Here is a 19,328-nt window from a genome sequence, read left to right as displayed (position 1 = left end):
CCCCATGTGCCAGTCGCCAGCCCTGTTCAGCTGTTCCAGGCCCGTATCTCAGTTCCAGGGCTATGTCCCTGTCCCCAGCCTGTGTCCCCGTCCCCAGACTTATGAGCTCGTTCCTGGCCCATTTCTCAGTTCCCGCCCCGCGTTCCTCTCCCCCAGCCTATCCCAGCCTGCAGCCCGAATGCTCTTACCCGAGTCCTTGTCCCCGTCCTCTGCCCCCCACACTTGTTCCTAGCCCCGTGTCCCCGTTCCCATCCCGTGTCCTGCGCCCCCATTCCAGACCCATATCTCCCTTGCAGCCTCACGTCGCTGTTCCCAAGTCCCTGTCCCTGCCCTCTCGCAGCCTCCCATCTCCATCCCCGCCCGTGCCGCTGCCCTCCGGTGCCCCGGTCACCGCCGGGTCCATGGCGGGCTTGGGGACGAACCGGGGTGGGGGGAGTGGGGGTCGTCGGGGTGCGCGGGGCGTGTGGCCGCCGCCGGCGGTGATTGACGTGCGTGGGGGCCAATGGTGGCGTGGGGGGGCGGTGCGGATGACGTCACGGCCGCCGGTGCGCGGCGGGGCGGCCGGTGGCGCGAGCCCCTCGGCAGCCGCGGCGGCGGCGGCGGCGGCGGCGGCGGCGATGGCCCCGCCGGGCGGCGGGGGCGGCGGGCAGCGCCCCCCGCTGCCGCTCCCGCTGCTGCTGCTGCTCCTGCCGCTCCTGCTTCTGCCGCCGCCCGCCGCCGGTGAGCGCCGCAGCGATTCCCGGGATGGGGCGGGGGGAGGGAGGGGGTAGGGGCAGAGGACGGGACGCGGGAGAGAATGCCGAGCGGGTGCGCGTGCGGTGTTCCGGGGGGCTGCAGGTGCTGGGGTCACAGGGGGAGATCTTGGGGTGGGTATGGGGTACGCGGGCAGTGGATGTGGGGTGTCGGCGGGGTGAGCGGGGGTGAAAACGGAGTGCGGGGGCGTGTGCGGAGGCAGAGGCGCTGCGGGCGTGGGGCGCGGGAGTCCGTGCGGCGGAGCGCGGGACAGGGCGCCGCGGGACGGGGCGGGTGTGTGCGGTGGGCGTGAGGTAGCGAGCGGCGGGATTAGGAGTGTGTGCGCGGTGGGGCGGGGGGCAGACAGGAACGGAGCGTGGGGGAGTGTGCCGTGGGCGGAAGGTGTGGGGAGCGGGGGTCTGTGCGGTGCCGTGGGGCAGGGGGATGGGCTTGGGGCGGGTGCGAGCAACGGGGTGTGGGGTGTGCACAAAGTGGGGCGGGGGGCGGTGAGATGTGGTGGAAGGGAGGGCTGGAGATGCGGGACGCGGGATTCCATGCGGCGGAGCACAAGGGATGAGCTTGGGATGGATGTGAGCAACACGAGCAGTGGGGTGTGCGGTGTGCGTGTAGTGGGGCAGGGGGCAGGTGGGAATGAATCACGGGGATGCAACTATGGGGCGATGACATCCCGGGATGCGGGGTGCATGTTCGGTGGGACACAGTAAGTGGGGCGAGAGCGCAGCGGGCTTTGGGGCACATATGCAACAAGGGACAGAGGTGTGCCCAGACGGGTGTGGGGGCAGAGGGTGCAGGTGCAGTAGGGCACGAAGTGGGTGTGATGGGCACAGAGATGTGCATGCATCGGGGTATTTGCATAACGGGATATAGAGACGCCTGTGCAGGGGGTGCCGGATGCCGATGGAATGGTGTGAGTGGATGTGCGTGCCATGGGACGCGACGATAAGCATACCGTGGGGCACAGGGTACCCATACGGCGAGGCATGGGGACAGATGTGCAGTGGGGCACAGAAGGGGGTGTGCGTGCCAGGGGAACGCGTGCAGTGCACAGACAGAGGAACAGCACGGAGGGAGGCATGTGCATGGGCAGTGAGTGCGCCCGGGGGGGCTGCAGATACAGGGCAGAGGTCTGTGTGCGTGCAGCGGGCAGCGGGGCTGGACAACGTACAGAGAGGGGCGTGTACGCCCAGTCAAGCGTCAGGATGTGCGGGGGGAAACATCGACGGGAGTATGTGAGACGAGGAGTGGGCTATGGGGCACCGGGAGCTGGTTTGGTGACCGGGATATGGAAGGGTACCCGGGGGCTTGGAGGGGGCATCCCCTGGGGAAGGAGGCAGCTGGCCGGGCGCTGCCGGTGCCGGGGGGGAGCGGTGGGGCGGCTACGGGAGCTGTGCGCGGTGCTGACCACAGCCCGCGGAGCTGTCCGCGGTGCTGACCACCGGCCGCGACCTCAGGCTGTGGTCCTCGGGTGAGGGTCCCGCTGCTCCGTCCGTTGACATGAATCAGAGGGGCTTTTGCTTTCCTCCTTCACCTCACTCCGCTTCCATAGATAGGAATCCCGCCCCATCCCTGAGCAACCCACCCGTGCTCTGGCCGCACCGCCACAGCGCTCCAGACTGACCCTCTGCCGGCAGCCTGCTCCCCCCACCAAGTCCCGGGAGACTGAGCATGGCGGGACTGCGCTGGGACTGGATAGCTCCGAGAGCTCCATTCCCGCTCCTGGAGTTGTGTTCAACACCTTCTCTGTGGTCCCCTCCCAGGTCACTCTCCCCACACGGGGCTGTGGAATGACTTGGTGGTTCACGATAGGGAAATTGGGATCGGGTGCTCTTGCATTGTCGAGACAGGTGTGTTGTGCCTGGCTTGTGTCGTTTGGGAGTGAAGGGGAGGGGGAGCTGCCTTTGTTCCAGGCAAGAGAGCAGATGCGTGTCAGTGTACAGCCGGCTGGGGCTGCACACATGCAGCACAAACACATGTGCACGCAAGCACATGCGCACACTCCTAGCCAGGAACATGCGGTGCAAAAGCAGACTCTGGTCTCTTCTATTTCACTCCCCACTGCACGAGTCCCCCAGGGCATAGCCCTGCTCGCAACCCATCCTCTGCTGACCTCCCCCTTTGCAGCAGCTTGTGAGGAGGTGCATCTCATTCTTGCTGCATTTCTGGGGAATAATAGATGGGTCTCCCACGTTGGCACTGAGGCAGTGTGGTAATGGTACGGTGAAGTTACAGCTGCTGTCCAGAGACCTGCTCTCCCTTGTCTCTACTGTGCTAAGGAAGTGGCTGCCCCTCTGCTGCTGGGGCTCCTGGAAGTCTTTGGAAATCAAACTGTCAGGCAGTTGGGCAGGGGGAGGTGGCCCCAGTGTGTGGTGTGGGCTTACAGGAAGTGTCTTTCAGATATGGGGCTGTGCACAGCCACGCACACCTGTGGATGTGGGTGTGCACATCTCCACTTCACTGTGCATGCCGACAGCACCCACGTGTGCATATGTGCAGACTTATGTGCGCCATTCCTCCTCTGCAAAACATGGGAGAACTGTGAGGCTGTGTAGGAGACACTCTGCTCATTCCTTCTCATGGCTCTGAGGTGGGACTCTGCACTTTTTGATGTGCTCTGTGCTGAGCCTCCCTGGCATGTAGAGAAGGGGGAATCTATGTTTTTGTGGTAAATGACCTGTTAGGGCATGGCTGAAGCCATGAGTAATATTCCTTTATTAGAGGTAAAATGGAGGGCCAAGAGCATGAGCAGCTGGGGCCAAGGGCTGCTTAGGCTCCAGAGAATCAGTGCCTGCAGCTGAGTGAACAGGGCTCGCGGCAATGCTGAACCAGGCATGATGCAGATTGTGCCAGAGCTGGGAGACACATCTGGGCACATCTGACATCAGCCCTGGGGACTCACTGAAATGGTGAAGTCCCAGCTCCTCCTGCCTACAGGCTGCTGGAACTGGGACATATTCAGAGCCTGGGTGAGTGGGCCTGGTCTGGGAAGGGTGCAGCTCAATCCCCTCCCCAATCCTTCACTGTACTGAGAGTATCTCGGGTCTCCTTTGCAGATGGGCTCTTTGTGACCGACTACTTCACCCGCACACCACGCAAGCTCAGCCCCTTCCGCTCCTTTGCCAGCATAGAGCTCTTCCACTTCCATATCCCTGAGGACACAGTCATTGCTGTCTGGAACCTCATCACTTTCAAGGAGCAAGGTGGCACCTTTGGGGATCAATGCCCAGACCGTAGCATCACCGTGTGAGTAAGCTGTCTGCCGTGTCTGCTCTTCCTGCTTCTGCTGCACCTGCCTGGGCTTTCCCCAGACCCTGTCTACTTTTACCAGCTTCTAACTTGCACAAGCACATGTGCAGGTAGAGTCATATCACCTAGTATCATAGAATGGTTTTGAGTTGAAAGAGGCATTAAAGATCATCTCAGTCCAACACTCTGCCATGGGCAGGGACACCTTCCACTAGACCAGGTAGCTCAGAGCTGCATCCAACCTGGCCTTCATGCACACACATGCATGTGCAGATATACATGTGTACACAGCTGCATGCACACAAGTGCATATATGCACATATATGCACACACATACACACACGTTCTGGTTTACTCACTGCTAGCTGAGTACCATGAAGATGCTCACTCACTCCCCGGTTCCCCCGGTGGGGAGGAGAATTGTGAAAAAAAACCCAAATGCAAGAGTTGAGATAAAAATTACTGATTTAAAAAATTACTAATTTAAAAAATGCCAGTAACACTAATGATAAAACAACAACAGCAATAATAATAATAGTAACAAAAATGAGAGGGAGAAATAAAACCCAAGAAAGACAAATGATTCACAATGAAATTGCTCACCATATGCTGACTGGAGCCCAACCTGTCCCCCAGCAGTTGTTAGTGACTCCCTACCAACTCTACCCAATTTATATGCTGGGCATGATGTTCTATGGCATGGAATATCTCTTTGGCCAGTTTGGGTCAGCTCTCCTGACCATGCTTCCTCCCAGTTTTTGGTACATCTGCTCACTGGAGAATATGGAACACTTAAAAGTCCTTAGGATGCATCTTGCCGAGCAACAACTAAAACATCAGTGTGTTACCAACATTATTTTCATACTAAATCCAAAACACAGTGCTGTACCAGCTACTAGGAAGAAAATGAACCCTATTCCAGCCAAAACCCAGACAACATACACGCTCACTCTCCGTGAGTCATCTTCCTAGGACCATTGCAGGCTCCACTCTTTTGCGCATCTCATACATGAACTGTTTTGCTTGAACACCCACTCAGGGAAGCTCACAGTCTCCAGCAAGGTCCCAGCTTACAGATGGCTTCCATGATGTCTTTAAGTTTTCTAATAGCACAGAGGAAAGACACCCACGCATAGGACATGCTGGCCCTACCATGATGCCTAGCCTGCACCCTGCTGAACTGCTGTCTCTCCTGCAGGTATTTCCGCTCAGGGGCTCCCTCTGTCATTAACCCACTGCACACACACTTTCCCAGGGACACGGCTGTCCCTGGCTCCTTCGCACTGACCCTCACCTGGACCTTGCCCAACCGCACCACAGGAGTGTTCAATGTCACCAGCCCGCTGCCTGGAGACTGGTTCCTGGCTGCCCACCTACCCAAAGATGACGGCAAGATCTCTGTCAAGGTGAAGGGCTTGGAGGGACTGTGGGGTAACAGGGCTCACTGCAGGGCTCTGCTGGGCTCTGACTGCTTTGGGCTCTCAGTGCCTGGGGCAGGTGTCCCAAGCAGGGACAATGCCCCATGCTCTTTGCCTCATGCTGACTGTCCTGCTGGTGCAGGGGCTCTATGAGGAGTGCCAGTATCTCTTCCAGCCACAGCTCATTGTGCAGCGCCTGGTCAACATTGCTGTGCTGTACCCTGGCCATGTCACCGAGCAGACCATGGCCCCCCACAATCGCTCCTGCCTCTACAAGTGAGTGCGAGAGGGTCTCCTAAGGAGGGGGCATCCTCAGGGTGAGGAGCTGAGTTTCCCATCCCTCTGGTTTCCTTGCCCAGCCCAGCTGGTCCATAGCAATGGGCATGACCTGACACTGCTGTCCCACAGGGTGTTTGTGCCCAGCTACACATCACGAGTGCTGGTGGAGGTGCTGCGGTGCCATGGGGCAGAGGGCTGCCCACTCTGGCTGCGTGTGCGAGCCAAGGCTCCTCCTCTGCACAACTCCACAGTGCTGGACTGCCGGGAACACACTCCCTGCCAACTGGCACAGGACCTGCCCTTTTGGCAGCACTGGTACTATGTGCTGGTGGAGAAACACCCTGGTGTGCCAGGGACTGTCTCCTTCCAGGTCACCGTGCAGCTCACAGGTGAGGGTGTGCATGGAGGTGTGGGTGGGGACATGGTCTTGACTGCTTTGGTGACTGGTGTGGGGGCAAAGGGTGGCCACAGGATTTGGTGCCATCTCTGCTGGGATGGGGACACTAAAAGCTGCTGGGGCTGGGGTGCAGGTGGACATGAGTGGTGGGCAAGAAGGGGAGGTGGGAGCTAAGAATGGGTTTGGAGCTGTGTGATGCCCAGGCTGATGGCTCTGCCCCTCCAGACTGTTCCCGACCGAGCCTGGCCCGGCCACCCTTCCTGCCCTCCAGCGCCTCCATGAACATGCCCCACTCCTTCGGCTCTGCGGGTGGGCTGGCACTGGGAGACAGTCCTCCACCCACTGGTCCCAATGGCACGAAGCATCCAGTCCCCATCCCTGTCGCCTCACCCATTGGAGAGCGGTGCTGGCCTGTCCGTCCCACACTGCGCAATGAGCTGGACACCTTCTCTGTCCACTTCTACATCTTCTTCGGGCCCAATGTGTCAGTGCCACCTGACCGCCCTGCTGTCTTCGTCATCAACCTCCTGCCAGTGCTGGACAGTGGAGGAGTGCTCAACCTGGAGCTGCGGCTCAACGTGGTGAGGTGGCCATGTGTGCCCTGGATGGAGCTGGGCAGCCTGGAGTGGGGGGCAGGCTGAGAAATGAGTGATGCCAAGATTGCAGCAGGGCAAGGAACAGGATTTGGGCCGCTTTTGATCATGGGCCATAGTTGGGGAGCTCTTGGGTTATGGAGGGTAGACTAGGGTGCTCCAAGAGCATGATGATGGCCTGGATTTGGGGTGTTCTTGGGTGATATACAGTGGGTTAGGGCACTGCTAGTTGGTGTGCCCTGTTAAAAGTGCTGTTGGAGCAGGAGGCATCCCTGACACTGATTTAAGGCCATCTCCTCTGCTGTCAGAGCTCTTTGTGTGGTGAGAATGTGACAGTGTTTGGATGTCTGAACCATGAAGTCCCTCTGATGTCCAGTGACAACACCTCAGTCACCTGTGAGACGGGTAGGCTGGGCTGTGCATGTCAATCCTGCCACGGCTGTCGGGGTTGCATGTTCCTCGAGTCTGGGAAAAGGCTGGGTGGGAGGCTGAAGAGACCGTGGGGGCATGTGGGGGCATGTGGCTCTGGATCCTGGCACAGAGTACTCTGTCTCTGTCCCTCTCCCAGCTTTGCCTGGGGCAGGAGACTGCACCCTGCCCTGCTCACCCAGAGCTCTCCTGGCCCACAGAATCCCTGGCAGGGTTCCTGCTCTCCGTCAATGCCACAGCCAGCGTCAGCCGCCTGCGGATCCCTTACCCACAGACAGGCAGCTGGTACCTGAGCCTGCGCTCACTCTGTGCCACAGAGCATGGGTAAGAGCCTCGGCATGTCACCTTTGTGTGCCCCCCGAGGGGTTGTCGCCCGCCATAGCCTCTGTCTGTGTGCACTGTGTCCATGGATGTACCTGTCCCCTGTGCTGTGTGTCTTGCTCATATGTGTGCACATGGCTTTGCGGGCTGTGTGTCACTGTGTGAGTGCTGCGTGGGCACGGATGGCTCCACCTTGCGTCTGCCTGACCATCTGTGGGTCCCCGCGGCTCTTCCCTCTGTCTCGCGGTTAGGAAGTGCCTGTCAGCTCGCGAATGCCGGGCATCTGTCAGTGCCTGCCTGTCTCCCCGGCAGCTCCCATCTGTACCCGCGCCAGGGTGGGGACTGGGCTGTCTCTGAGAGGACAGGGCTATGAGTGTGAGGGGGCAGCTCCGATCAGGCTGTGGCTCTGCTCAGCATCTCCAGGGACTGGTCCTGTGCCTGAAGCTCTGCTTCTGGTATCTGTGTGTGCCTGGGGCCGTGAGAAGAGTGGCTGGTGTGTGCATGTGTATGTCTGTACATGCAAGGATGCATGAGTGCAAATGGTGGTGCATGCACGTTTAGTGCACATACATGCATGGCACTGCATGTGTATTTGAGTGCACACATGCAGGCAGCTCTGTGTGCTTGTTTGGATTTGTTTAGTCAGTCAAGGCTGTGTGGGTTCTGTGTGCCTGGGCGTGCAGATTTGGCTGTGTGAGCACACACATGGACACACATGTAGCCAGCACTGCGTGTGTGTTTGTGCATGTGAGGGTGCCTGCATATGCACAGGCAGCAGTTGGTGCATGTTGTTGGCTTGTGGGGCTGTCTTTGCTACTGGTGTGCTGGAGTTAAGGAGGTGTGGCTGTGCCCAGAGCCCTGTGCATGGGCGGTGTGGGGCAGGGGGGATGCTGTGCCTGCTCTGACTCCTCCACTGCGTTTGTAGTTCATGCTGAGTTGCCAGTTGCAGTCAGTTCTTTCTGGCAGGGTCACACACAGGCATTGCAGGGCGCTGTGTTTGCATAGCAAAATCCAAATGGAATAGGAGTCATCTGAGTGTGTTGCTACAGACAGAGTGGGTCTAAGTGTGGCCACATTCCTCCTGCTCATCCAGGCTGGCATAGACAATTGCAGTATACAGTAGCCTTGGGGACCAGCTCTCAGCTGCCATATTTAGCACCAAAGCAGCTGATTTTGACAATCACCCAGTCACTGGGTCTCCCATCACCTGCCAAGTCTGGGTGCAACCTGTGGCTGTGGTAGAGGCAGGAGCTGCTCAAGGGTATGGGGCAAAAGCAAGGGCTGACCTCCCTTCTCCTGCCCCACAGGTTTGAGCCCTGCACCAACGTGACGGCCGAGGTGTACCTGCGTGCCTACCTCTCACCCTGCATCAATGACTGTGGCATCTACGGCCAGTGCAAGCTGCTGCGCACCAACAACTACCTGTACGCTGCCTGCGAGTGCAAAGCTGGTGAGAGCTGCCCCAGGCACCCATGGTGCCCACTGCACCCAAGGACCACTCAACATCCTCCCCTTCTCCCTGCGGGTTGTGCATCCCATTAAGTCCCTTCATGCCAGGTCTTTGAAGAGTGCTGGAAAGGCAGCTCCCTTCTCCCTTGCCAGCTCCTGGCAGTGCTGCAGGGGTGATGGTGGCTCTCCCTGGTTACAGGCTGGAACGGCTGGGGCTGCACAGACAACGCTGAGGCTTTCTCCTATGGCTTCCAGCTCCTCTCCACACTGCTGCTGTGCCTCAGCAATGTCATGTTTGTGCCTCCTGTGGCCATTGCTGTCCGCAGCCACTACCTCATGGAAGCTGCTGTCTACATCTTCACCATGTTCTTCTCCACTGTGAGTGTTGGGTGGGAGCAGCTGAGACTCAGGCAAGGGGCTGGGGCTGTGCAGGGCAGCTCTCACACTCTTTCCCTACTACCTTAGTTTTACCATGCTTGTGACCAGCCGGGCATTGTGGTGTTTTGCATCATGGACTATGATGTGCTGCAGTTCTGTGACTTCCTGGGCTCCCTCATGTCCGTCTGGGTCACTGTCATTGCCATGGCCCGGCTCCAGCCTGTGGTCAAGCAGGCAAGTGCGGGGAGGGGGCATGCAGGGCAGGCATGGAAGGGCTTTGTCCTGACATGTGCCCAACTGCCCCGCAGGTGCTGTACCTGCTGGGGGCCATGCTGCTCTCCATGGCTCTGCAAATGGACCGTCATGGGCTCTGGAATCTTCTGGGGCCCAGCCTTTTTGCTTTGGGGATAATGGCCGTCGCCTGGGTAAGATATTGTCCCTTTTGTGCCCTTCCTGGCTGTACAGCATCCTGCCCAGCCATCCAGCCTCACTCTTCCTCCAGCATCATCCCTCTGCTGCCTTCACCCTTCCCCATGAACCCCTCTCTCAGGCTCCTGGGGGATGTACCTGTCCCTCCTGTGACTCCCTCTCCTAGCCTGCCCTTTCCCCATCACAGACGGCTCGCACCATTCGGCGCCGCCACTGCTACCCGCCGACATGGAAGCGCTGGGCATTCTACCTGTGCCCGGGAGCGCTGATTGCGGCGGCCGCCGTGCTGCTCTACACCTTTGTGGAGACAGAGGAGAACTACTTTTACATCCACAGCATCTGGCACCTGCTCATCGCTGGCAGCGTTGGCTTCCTGCTGCCCCCTCGTGCCAAGACCAGCAGGCATCTGGGGCCACTGCCCCGGCGCAAGGGATGTGGGTATCAGCTTTGTGTCAATGAACAGGAGGAGCTGGGGCTTGTTGACCCTGCTGTGGCCTCCATCAACAGTATTTGTACCAGCTGATGGGGATGGCAGCTCAGATTCCTCCAACATGGACAGCAGCTCCACGGGGCCTGGCACGTACACTCATTGCCACCCATCCCCGGGAGCGTCAGGACTCCTCTGGGCGGGCACACAGCTACCTGTGCCACCCTGTTCTTCCAATTACAGCCTGATTGAACTTGTTTCCAGGTCTTGCTGTGGCTCAGTCTGGGGCAGAGGTGTTGGGGGCCAAGGCTGAGCTGGGCCACACTCAGCACCTCTTTGCCAGGTCATGGAGGTGCTGAGGGGATGCGGTTGGGTGTGGAAGATGGGGGTGGTAACAGTCTCTGGCTCTTGCTCAGTGGTCTGTAGCATGAGCTGCTGCTCTGCAGTGAATGCACTGAGGCTGACATAGCTCTGACAAAAAGCAAAGTGGCTGGCAAGAGATGGGGACCAGGGAGTGCAGTCTTCTGGCTCCTGACAGGACAGGCTGCAGAGTTGGGATGACTTTGTTGGAGCACTGTGCTCTCACAGGATGGCTGTAATGCCTGACCTGTGGGCAGCTGTGCTGTGCTAGGGCAGCTGGGGTCCCCTCCAAGCCAGCAGGACTATAAGGAGCCTGCAGCCCTGGGGGCAGTTGCCACTTGGGAGTGATGCTGGTGCTGTCTGCCTGGTGATGCAAGGGTCTGAGAATGCACTGCCTGCAAGGACCACATCCCCAGGAGCCTATAGCCTGTTGGTGACACCCCACTGCCTGGGGCAGCCTGCCTCAGTGCCCCACATGTGACTACATCTGCGCAGGAGCAGTGCACAGAGGACCCTGTGGCTCTGTTGTTGCCATCAGCCCTGTCTTCTCCAGGGCACTAAGTGCCAGTGGGAGGACGCACTGTGTGGACTTTACCACCCCTAACATGATAGGCATGACACTCAGCCTCATCTCCTTGTCCAGCCTCATGGTCAGAACTGTGGGCTCAGCACCCACTACAGCCAGTGGTGGCTGTGGTATGGTGAGACACACAGGCTGTGTGTGTGTCTCAAGGACAGAATGTTTCCACTCTGCTTCCGCAGCTCAGAGAGGTCAAGGTGGACCAAGGAAGAGAGGGGAAGCCCCACTGATCATTCTCATCACTCTGGGGACTGCCCTAATCCCCTGAGCTCCTCTCAGTCCTGCAAGGATCTTCAGGAGTGAATTACAAGGCAGAGCTCTGCATCCTAGCAGTCACATTCTGGCTCAGCAGAGCCTACCCATCAGGAGTCTCCCTCCCTGTACCCCGGGGACAGAGCCCGGCAGAGAGAGATTTACTGGATGCTTAACAGGATTAGCAACTACAGGCAGGCAGGCAGCTATGTAATAGGATTGCAATCTAATTAAAACTGCTACTTGGGAGCTGGGCCCCAGCTGGCCAGAGCAAGGTGGGCTTGGGAAGTCCGGGGTGGGGGGGGGAGGGGCGGCCTGGAGAGAATGGTGGGGTTGGGGTGGACAGAGCAGGAGGAGGGGCTAGCTGGCAAGGGCCATGGCACTGCTGGTGGATTCAGGACTTTGTGGCCTCTGTCTCTGGGCTTTGATGGGGAATATGGCCATGGGGAGCCAGCCTGGCATGGAGGTGTGCTGGGCAGTCTAAGCAGAAGCCCCAATCACTTTGCAAAGACTGGGACACCTTCATCTGCCACTCTCCTTCCTCCAGGACCTCATTCTCCAGCCATATCGCTGCCACAAAAAATACCCTGTCTGGTCTGGCCAGGCAGCTGATTAAGGATTAATTTTTTTAATTAAAAACATTAGTCACTTCACCAAGTCTGATTTTCCCCTTCCCACCCCATCAGTAGCAGCCCCCTAGCTTCACACTAGTACCATGCTGGAGTACCTTCCACACTGTGCACAGGGTGGTCCTGCCCTGATGCACCCCAGTTTCATGGAGATGTTAGTGCTCCATGCACCATCCTTACCTGTCCCTCATCCCTTGGCTCACTGCTGTAGGATTGAAGTCAAACCCACTGCTTTCAAGTTAATGTAGACCCTACAATACCAGAACCTGTGGTGGGATGAGCTTTCCTCTTGCAAGTAGCTGTGCAGCTCCTGGCTTGCCCCACAACAGACACTGTGAAGTGACACATTCAGGTCTGGACCCCTGAGGGGTCCTGGCACAGTTTTTAGCAGGGCTTTTCAGTAGTTTTCGTGGAAGTTTTTAGCTGGCAGATATGCCCAGGGAAGCCCTAGGAGCCACACAGCAGCTTTGCTGGACTCTGCTTTTCCAGGCTGTCGGTGTGGCTCAGAGCTCCCTCTCATTTTAATTAAACCTGCTACTGCATTTTTTGTCTCAAGGACAGGCCAAGCATCTGACCGCGCTGCCTGGGGGGGAGCTTAGCCAAGCAGCACTGGAGTGGATCCAGGCACTCTCTGCCAACCCAGCTCATCCCCAGGGGCCATAGATGGCCCACTGAGAGCTGGGAATCCTCATCCCCACTTCACTTCCGAGTCTCAGTGGGGCAGAAACCCATTATTTCTGCTCAGGAGGCTGGCACAGCTCGGGAGGTATGGAGGTGTGTTGCAAGTACAGAACATGCAATCCTGCAGGTCAGAAAGGTTTTTGTTCAGTGCTTCTGGCACCAAGCATGAAGAAGCTGCCATCTCCTGTGAGACACCCAGCACAGGGTGTGTGTAAGTGTTTCTCCCACAAGCCCAACTGGGAAAATAATGGGACACACCACAGGAGATTCCACATCCTCTCAGTCAGCTCCCCTTCACTGCAGGATCAGGAGCACCAAACTGTCCATCCCTACCAGTCAGGGTGAGCTTTGCTCATGTGCTACAAATGGCCTCCAGCACTTGCCCCACAGGGATGTACTGGGAGTGAAGGCTGGACTCTGTCTTATCCTCCCGCTGAGACAGTTGGGGTGTCTGTGGCTCCCATCCCCACAGTGTATACAGCTACCCTTGATGCTCCATCCCTTTCTTGGCCAGGCACAGCAACCGCATAACCATAGCAACAGTATCCCTTTAACAGCCAGGTACATCTGACATCCCCATGGCAACTGCCTCCCGGAACAGCCGGCGAAGAGCATTGCTTCCTTAGTGCTGGGCAGGGATGTGGGGGTTCAAATCACACCAGGGCAGATGGCGGCAGGGACCTGGGGACAGACATGGCTGAGAAGAGCTTTTGACCCAAAGCCTGGAGCAGCACAGGACTTCATGGTCTCTGTTCTGACAAGGAGGCTGCAGGGGACACAGGCAATGCATGGGAACAGTATCATCCTGACTCAGCCTCCTGCATCCCAGCCCCATCTTTCCTGCACGGCTGTCAGTGCTATTGGGCCAGCATTCCTTGTTTGAATGCAAGTTCATTGGAAATGTGTATCCCAAAAGCTGGGACTATGCTTCTTTCCACAGCCTCCTCCCACCCCTTGATCCCCACTGCAGGGATGCTCTGCCTGTTGCCCACATCCGGCCCTCCTGGGGGTGCTACTGGGCTCTCCCACCACAGCCCGCCTGAGCCTGCCGACCGAACTCACCATCCAGCATTCCTGTCGCAGTTTGTCGTTGCAGATGGCAATTGCATGTCATGCAACTTTAATGTGTCAGGCCTGAATTATTGAGACCTGCAGCAGGCTGCACGCACGCAGGCAGGACCCATCATCCCTCCTCTCCTCCCAGCCCATGCACACCCAAGCAGGCAGCAGCAAGCGGGGGCTGGTAGGAGGTCCCAGCTTTTGGGGTCTCTCTGGGTGCATGAAGATGCTGTGCCCCCTTGCTAACAACTGGGTCTGGGAGGTGTGAGTGGCAGGGTGACTGTTGGTGTCATCAGCTTGGTCACCTGGGAGTTGATGCATCCCCAAGCATGGTGTTATCTCAGTGGGGTGCGGGAACAGGCATGTAGGGAAGGATGTGCAACCCGCATCAGCATTTTCTCCCTGTATCCTCATGAAACCCCACGTCCAGAGGCAACAGATCCCCTACGGCTGCTCTGGAGGTCCTTACCCCAGGAGGTCTTCATCCCTCCTGCTTGCTGCGCTGCCAGATCCCACAGAGATGAAGCCTTTTCACCTCAGTCAGTGTGAATCCCTGATGGGTGCAGCCAGAGCTTGCTGCCTGGCCAAGCATGGCTGTCACTGTGCCTCTCTGAGGATGATGAAGGGCTGAGAGAATGCCCCAGCTGCTCTTTTATTTTGCAATTTGCCCAGTGCACTCTGCAGCCACTCGATGATTTTCTCATCAGAGTAGCAGGTCTTGACCGCCTTCCCCACGCGGAACCATCCATCACCCATGGCTGGCACCACCACACAGCTCACAGTTGCTGGAGCTGCCTGCCCTGCTTATCCCTGGCTGTCCCTCAGCCTTGCAGACAGTGGCTGTGCCGTGGCCAGCCTGGGGAAGCAGCTCTAGGCATGGGAACAGGCCCTGTTTCCCCTGGAGCAACACAGAGACTGCTTGCCACCCCTCTTTCTACCCCATTCCCTAGTCCCATGTCTCATCCTCCATGCTGTCATCCCCAGCCTTCATCTCATGCCAGGGACCCCTCAAAGCTTCAGCCCCAGTCTGTAGGGTGCTGGGAGAGGGCCAGGTGGGGGCCAGGTACCCTCAAATGGGAGACACAGCTACAAGCGGAGTGAGCCCAGCTCCAGTGCATGTTCCTGCTTTCCTCCTGCTGTGAGGCTTCTCTCAAGGTCCCTGTTCCCAGAAACATCTTGTTGTAGGTATCTGCCTCATGGAACTGAGAGATAGCTGAGCATGACCAAGCTATCCCAGAGAAGGAACAAGGGGTTTCAAGATGGACCCAGTGCATCAGGAACCAGCATTGTCTCAGTAGCACCTCATGCCACAACTGGATGTGTGAAGAAACAGCAGGGTGGCAGGGCAGGCCTGTTTAGGCATGAGGGTGTGGATTCAGGGGCCATGGAGATGAGAAACAAGTGTCTTACCTCTGCCCACAGGGCCCAAAGAGGGACTGTGTCTGAGGATAAGCAGCAGCTGCCATGGTCGCATGGCTGGAGGAGAGCAGCAAACAGGAAGCAGGGACACTGACACATGGGAAATCAAGAAAATGTGGTGGTGATGCAAAGCACCATGATTTTCAGCTGCTGTTAACTGAGCTTCTTGGAAGGTTGGTCGGGGAACCCACAGGGGGGCTGGACTCAGGACTTTATCCCTGGCAATTTATAAGAGGACTGCTGAAGAGCTGCTCTGTCAAGTGGAAAAAACACTTGAGACATGCTTAACTTCATCAAGGAAACTGCATAGAAATCAGGGAGCTTGTTAAGAGAAATTAATAGGGCAGCCAGGGGAGCAGACTGCCTGCAGGCAGCAGGAGAACTGCTCAGAGCTGCATGCTGGAGACTTCCAGTAAATGAACATGTCCTTTAACAAGATTTGCAAGGCCAGCATGGCCAAAGAGCAGAGTGGGCAAATGAGTGGGAAAGGTCATTCCTCAAGAAGGGGAGCTGTGCCAAAATGAAGAGCATGTGGAAGGGGATGAAGGTTACACAGAAAACCAGAGCAAAATAAGGCCCAGAAATACTCTGAGGAAGATCTTGGCAACAGCCTAAAATTGTAAATGATTTTGCAGTGCTAAATTTGAGTTGCTGCCACAGCAATGAGGCTTCGGGGATGTCCAGGGATGCATCAGAGTGTTGCAACAGAGACATACCTATTCAGATGAATCTTAGGTAGGACTTGTGAGTCCTGTAAGCCTTTAGTGTTAGTACAAGAAAGGCAAGTGTTTCTTTCCCTAGAGGAGACATCTAAGGGGTCATGTATCCACACAGAGAGATGCTGAAAGAGATGCATCCTGGATGGTGAGCTGGGATTTCCCATGGGCTGCGATTGCAAGAACAAAGTCTCCAAGTACAAAATGCAGCTGCACTTGCTGTCAAATGGTAGGAAATTAAGGCAGTTACTCGTGAGAAATCAGCCTTGCACCAACAGAAATCAAGCTGTTACACCAAATGCAATCCTGGATAAATTTATCTTAAGAAGCAAGGCTGCAGAGGAGGATAAAACCATGTAAGCAGAGGCTGAGAACATTGTCCATTGGATGCAAAGCCACTGTTCCCTTTATGGCTTGCAGATTGAAGTTTTCTCTTAAAAAACATTTCCCCCTGCTCAAATACTACCACTAAAATTTCCCTTGAGTCCCAAGTGCTAAGCAATATGTCGTTATATATGAACAGTGCTCTCAAGGGAAGCTGCATTAAAGAAATCACACTGAATCCTCTCACTGGAGTGTGTGTTGTGCCTACAATGAGGAGAATATTACAGTTTATTCTTACTTCATACCAAGATGCTTCACCACCTCCAGAGCTAAAACACAAGACTGCATTTTGAAGAGGAATATTTTTGGCTAAAATTAAATGGACTTGGAGCAAGTGCAATCCAGAGGCTCCAGGCTCAGCAGGAGGGGAGGTAAGTCCCTGAGGGGCTCCGTGTGCCAAGTCCTCCCGAGAAGCTTTGCCCCAGAGCTTGCCTGCAGTCAGCAAATCTCCTGCCAGCACAGCTACAAATCCCAGATGAGCCCATGAGGATTGTTGTTCTAATTAACTAATGAAGTCGTCTCCTGTTGGGAAGATGGATAATCTGAACTGGAGGCTTCCTCTCTTTTGGGAGGGAGAACCTGGAGCAACACTCAGCCATACCCTCGAGGGACCTCATAAGTGTTCGTACACCCAAGGATTGGGGTGCAGTTCCTGATGCAGGGAGGTGGCATGTGCTTCCAGACACAGAGCATTTGCCTGCATCCTGCCTTCACTCTGCTTTCAAAAAACCCTCTCTGACCTCATCCTGTATCAGGCAGCTTGTCTGCTCTTATCCCTGAGTTTTCACTTTGGTCTCATCATTTCCAGGCAAATCACAAGAGAAAAATTAACGTTTGAGGAGGGTGAAATCTGTGCAGGATCTTCCTGAGCCACAATCATGTGCTGCGCAGAAGGATCCACTTCAAAGCAGGGAGCCAGTTCATTAGAAATGTGAACTAGGGCTTTTGATATCAAGATAAACATTCTGATACACTTCAAAGAAGCTTCCCCTCCTTGTCCTTAGACATCCTCTCCTGCTCCAGTTAAGTTCTGGATTTTGGAATTATACTTCTGCCTAACCCATCCTGTGCTTTATTCCATCTGGATGGCCGTTTGGTAGGGGAGGTGCTGGTTGCTGCTTTGTGGCATGTGAGATGTTCAGGTCATGACCACGAGCCTGAATACTCTATCATTAGCTTCTGTTCCACCTTGATAAAGAATTAAGAGTTACTGGTGAAAATGATTCAGTTTCTATTGAAAAACATAATGGTTTTAAAAGAAAGTGCAATGGAGAAGTGCCCAAGGATGTACTGAATTGTCTGAGTGCCCAGAGGTCTCCATCCCTCCAGGCACCCTGTGAGCAGAGGCTGCAGACCCATTTCTGGCATCAGGTTGGGCATTCAGCAGCCTGGGAGAAAGCACTGGGTTGCAAACACTGACCGACAGGGAGAGGTTTGAGGAGGCAGGAGTGGTGTGTGCACAGGATGACAGTGGGAATCACCTCATGGTAAACCTCTCCTTCATTATTTGCAGATCATGAGAAGGATTTTGCAAGGCTCAAGAGCCAGGGGGCTGGCCGTGTAACAACAGTGCAGAGTGTTCCTAATGCCAACACCCCATGCTTTTGCTGTGGTCAGGGGCTTTAGCAGGATGGCCATTGGAGCTGAGCTGCAAGGTGAGCCATGGTTGGAGGGTCTGTGTATCCGTCACCAGGTCACTCCAGGACTTGAGGCACTCTTTGGGGCAGGGAAAACAAGAGATGGAACCGATGCAGTCAGAAAGCTGCAGGGCTGAGTATTCAGTTACTAGCAGGCAGCTACAGACGCACTACACACTCTCTACAGACACAGCCCAAAGCTGCTCTCAGGGCAATCATTTGGATCACACTCCTATGTACCCCAGGTTTGCAGGACAGGACTGTGCTCCAGTGGGCATACAGCTTCACCTCCAGGTCATGGTGTGCTGGTATTGGCTGGGAGCAAGGTACAGGGATAAAGGGGTTGCTGGCACTATTAGGTAACAACTTTATTATTTCAATTCTTCCAACTATTATACATAGAGCTGGGGCAGGCCATACAGGAAGGAGAGGATCACGAGTGGTGCAGCTTTGTCTTCTTGCAGAGAGACATAAAACCGGGGAAAAATCCTCTCCCCAAGCCTCCATTATCCCAGGGTTCTTCTCTAGCTGTCCTGGGAGCCTCATGGCTATTGAGGTGCAGCTGTCCTGTTGCAAACTGATGCGTGGGATGGATGGGAAAGGAGCTGTATGCCAGGCTGCGCAAAGCAGAACCTTCATGGTTTCTAGGCCACCAGATGGAAACATGGAAATCCTGCTGAGACCTGCTGCAGCTTTCACCTCCGTTTCCAGTCTGGAGAAGACCTTGCATGCCCTAAGGGCAGTCCACCTTCCTCTCTCCAGGCTTTCCCCATTCTCCTAGCTCTCATCCCAGTCCTGTAAGTGGCAAGACACATTGCATATGTCTGGAGCAGGAGGGTCTCACGAGGCACAGGGCTTGTTTCAGACGGACTCCCCCAGGAAAGGCTGTGTCTCCCTAAAACTCTTTCACACCTGCATCCCCTTGTGCCAGCCCTGGTTATCCATGCTGAAACCGAACCTGCGCTGCATCCCAGGAATCGGGGGTCGCTGGAAAGAGGCTGAGATCCAGCCCGGTCCCACACTCTCTCTGGTGTACCCCTGAGCCCAAGCTGAGGCAGGGAGCAGGGAACACCCCAAACCATAGGACATGGGGGGTTTTATGGGCACAGAACTAAGCGGAGGGCGCAGTGCGAGTGCCACAGCGTGCCCGCGTTAGGACACCCCAGGAGGGAAAAGTGAGACAGACCCGAAAGGGGAGTGCGGAGGAGGGGTTCATCCGCTGGGCACCAAGGCGCAACTCCTCCGTTCTGGGGCACAGTCCGGAGGGTGGCGCTCCCCCACCCCCAGCAGGATGGACAGGGGCCGACATCGAACCCTCCTGCCGGGGTCCTGGGGGCCGCCCCGCAGGGGGATCCCCCGCCCCTGACGTCACGGGGCAACCTCCTCGTCCCTCGCGCCCCACCTCGCGCTGGTGCCTGATTGGCCGCGCACGGGTCTGATCCATCGAGACCCCTGCGATTGGTTAACGTGACATGACCTAGTCCCGCCCCCTGCC

At 56.5% G+C, this 19,328-nt stretch overlaps 1 protein-coding gene across 2 annotated transcripts; it reads left to right on the top strand.

Moving 5' to 3' along the window:
* Window positions 1–552: 552 nt before the first annotated feature.
* Window positions 553–10,374, top strand: TMEM8B (transmembrane protein 8B). 2 transcript variants are annotated; one of them, XM_071580421.1, is made up of 13 exons: window positions 553–720; window positions 3,804–3,993; window positions 5,195–5,402; window positions 5,557–5,690; window positions 5,823–6,082; window positions 6,316–6,671; window positions 6,992–7,088; window positions 7,313–7,436; window positions 8,741–8,883; window positions 9,082–9,260; window positions 9,348–9,494; window positions 9,569–9,685; window positions 9,877–10,374. In XM_071580421.1, exons 1-13 carry the CDS (start codon window positions 618–620, stop codon window positions 10,210–10,212), a joined length of 2,394 nt encoding a protein of 797 aa, XP_071436522.1. In that variant the 5' UTR covers window positions 553–617; the 3' UTR covers window positions 10,213–10,374. The 2 variants fall into 2 exon arrangements, with proteins under 2 accessions (XP_071436522.1, XP_071436523.1); XM_071580422.1 differs by lacking the exon at window positions 553–720 and adding an exon at window positions 1,418–1,658.
* Window positions 10,375–19,328: the final 8,954 nt, after the last annotated feature.

This window comes from Pithys albifrons, chromosome Z (genome assembly GCF_047495875.1).
Source record: "Pithys albifrons albifrons isolate INPA30051 chromosome Z, PitAlb_v1, whole genome shotgun sequence".
In the NCBI taxonomy this organism is placed as follows: Eukaryota; Metazoa; Chordata; class Aves; order Passeriformes; family Thamnophilidae; genus Pithys; species Pithys albifrons.
This window is presented reverse-complemented; position numbering and strand designations above follow the sequence as displayed.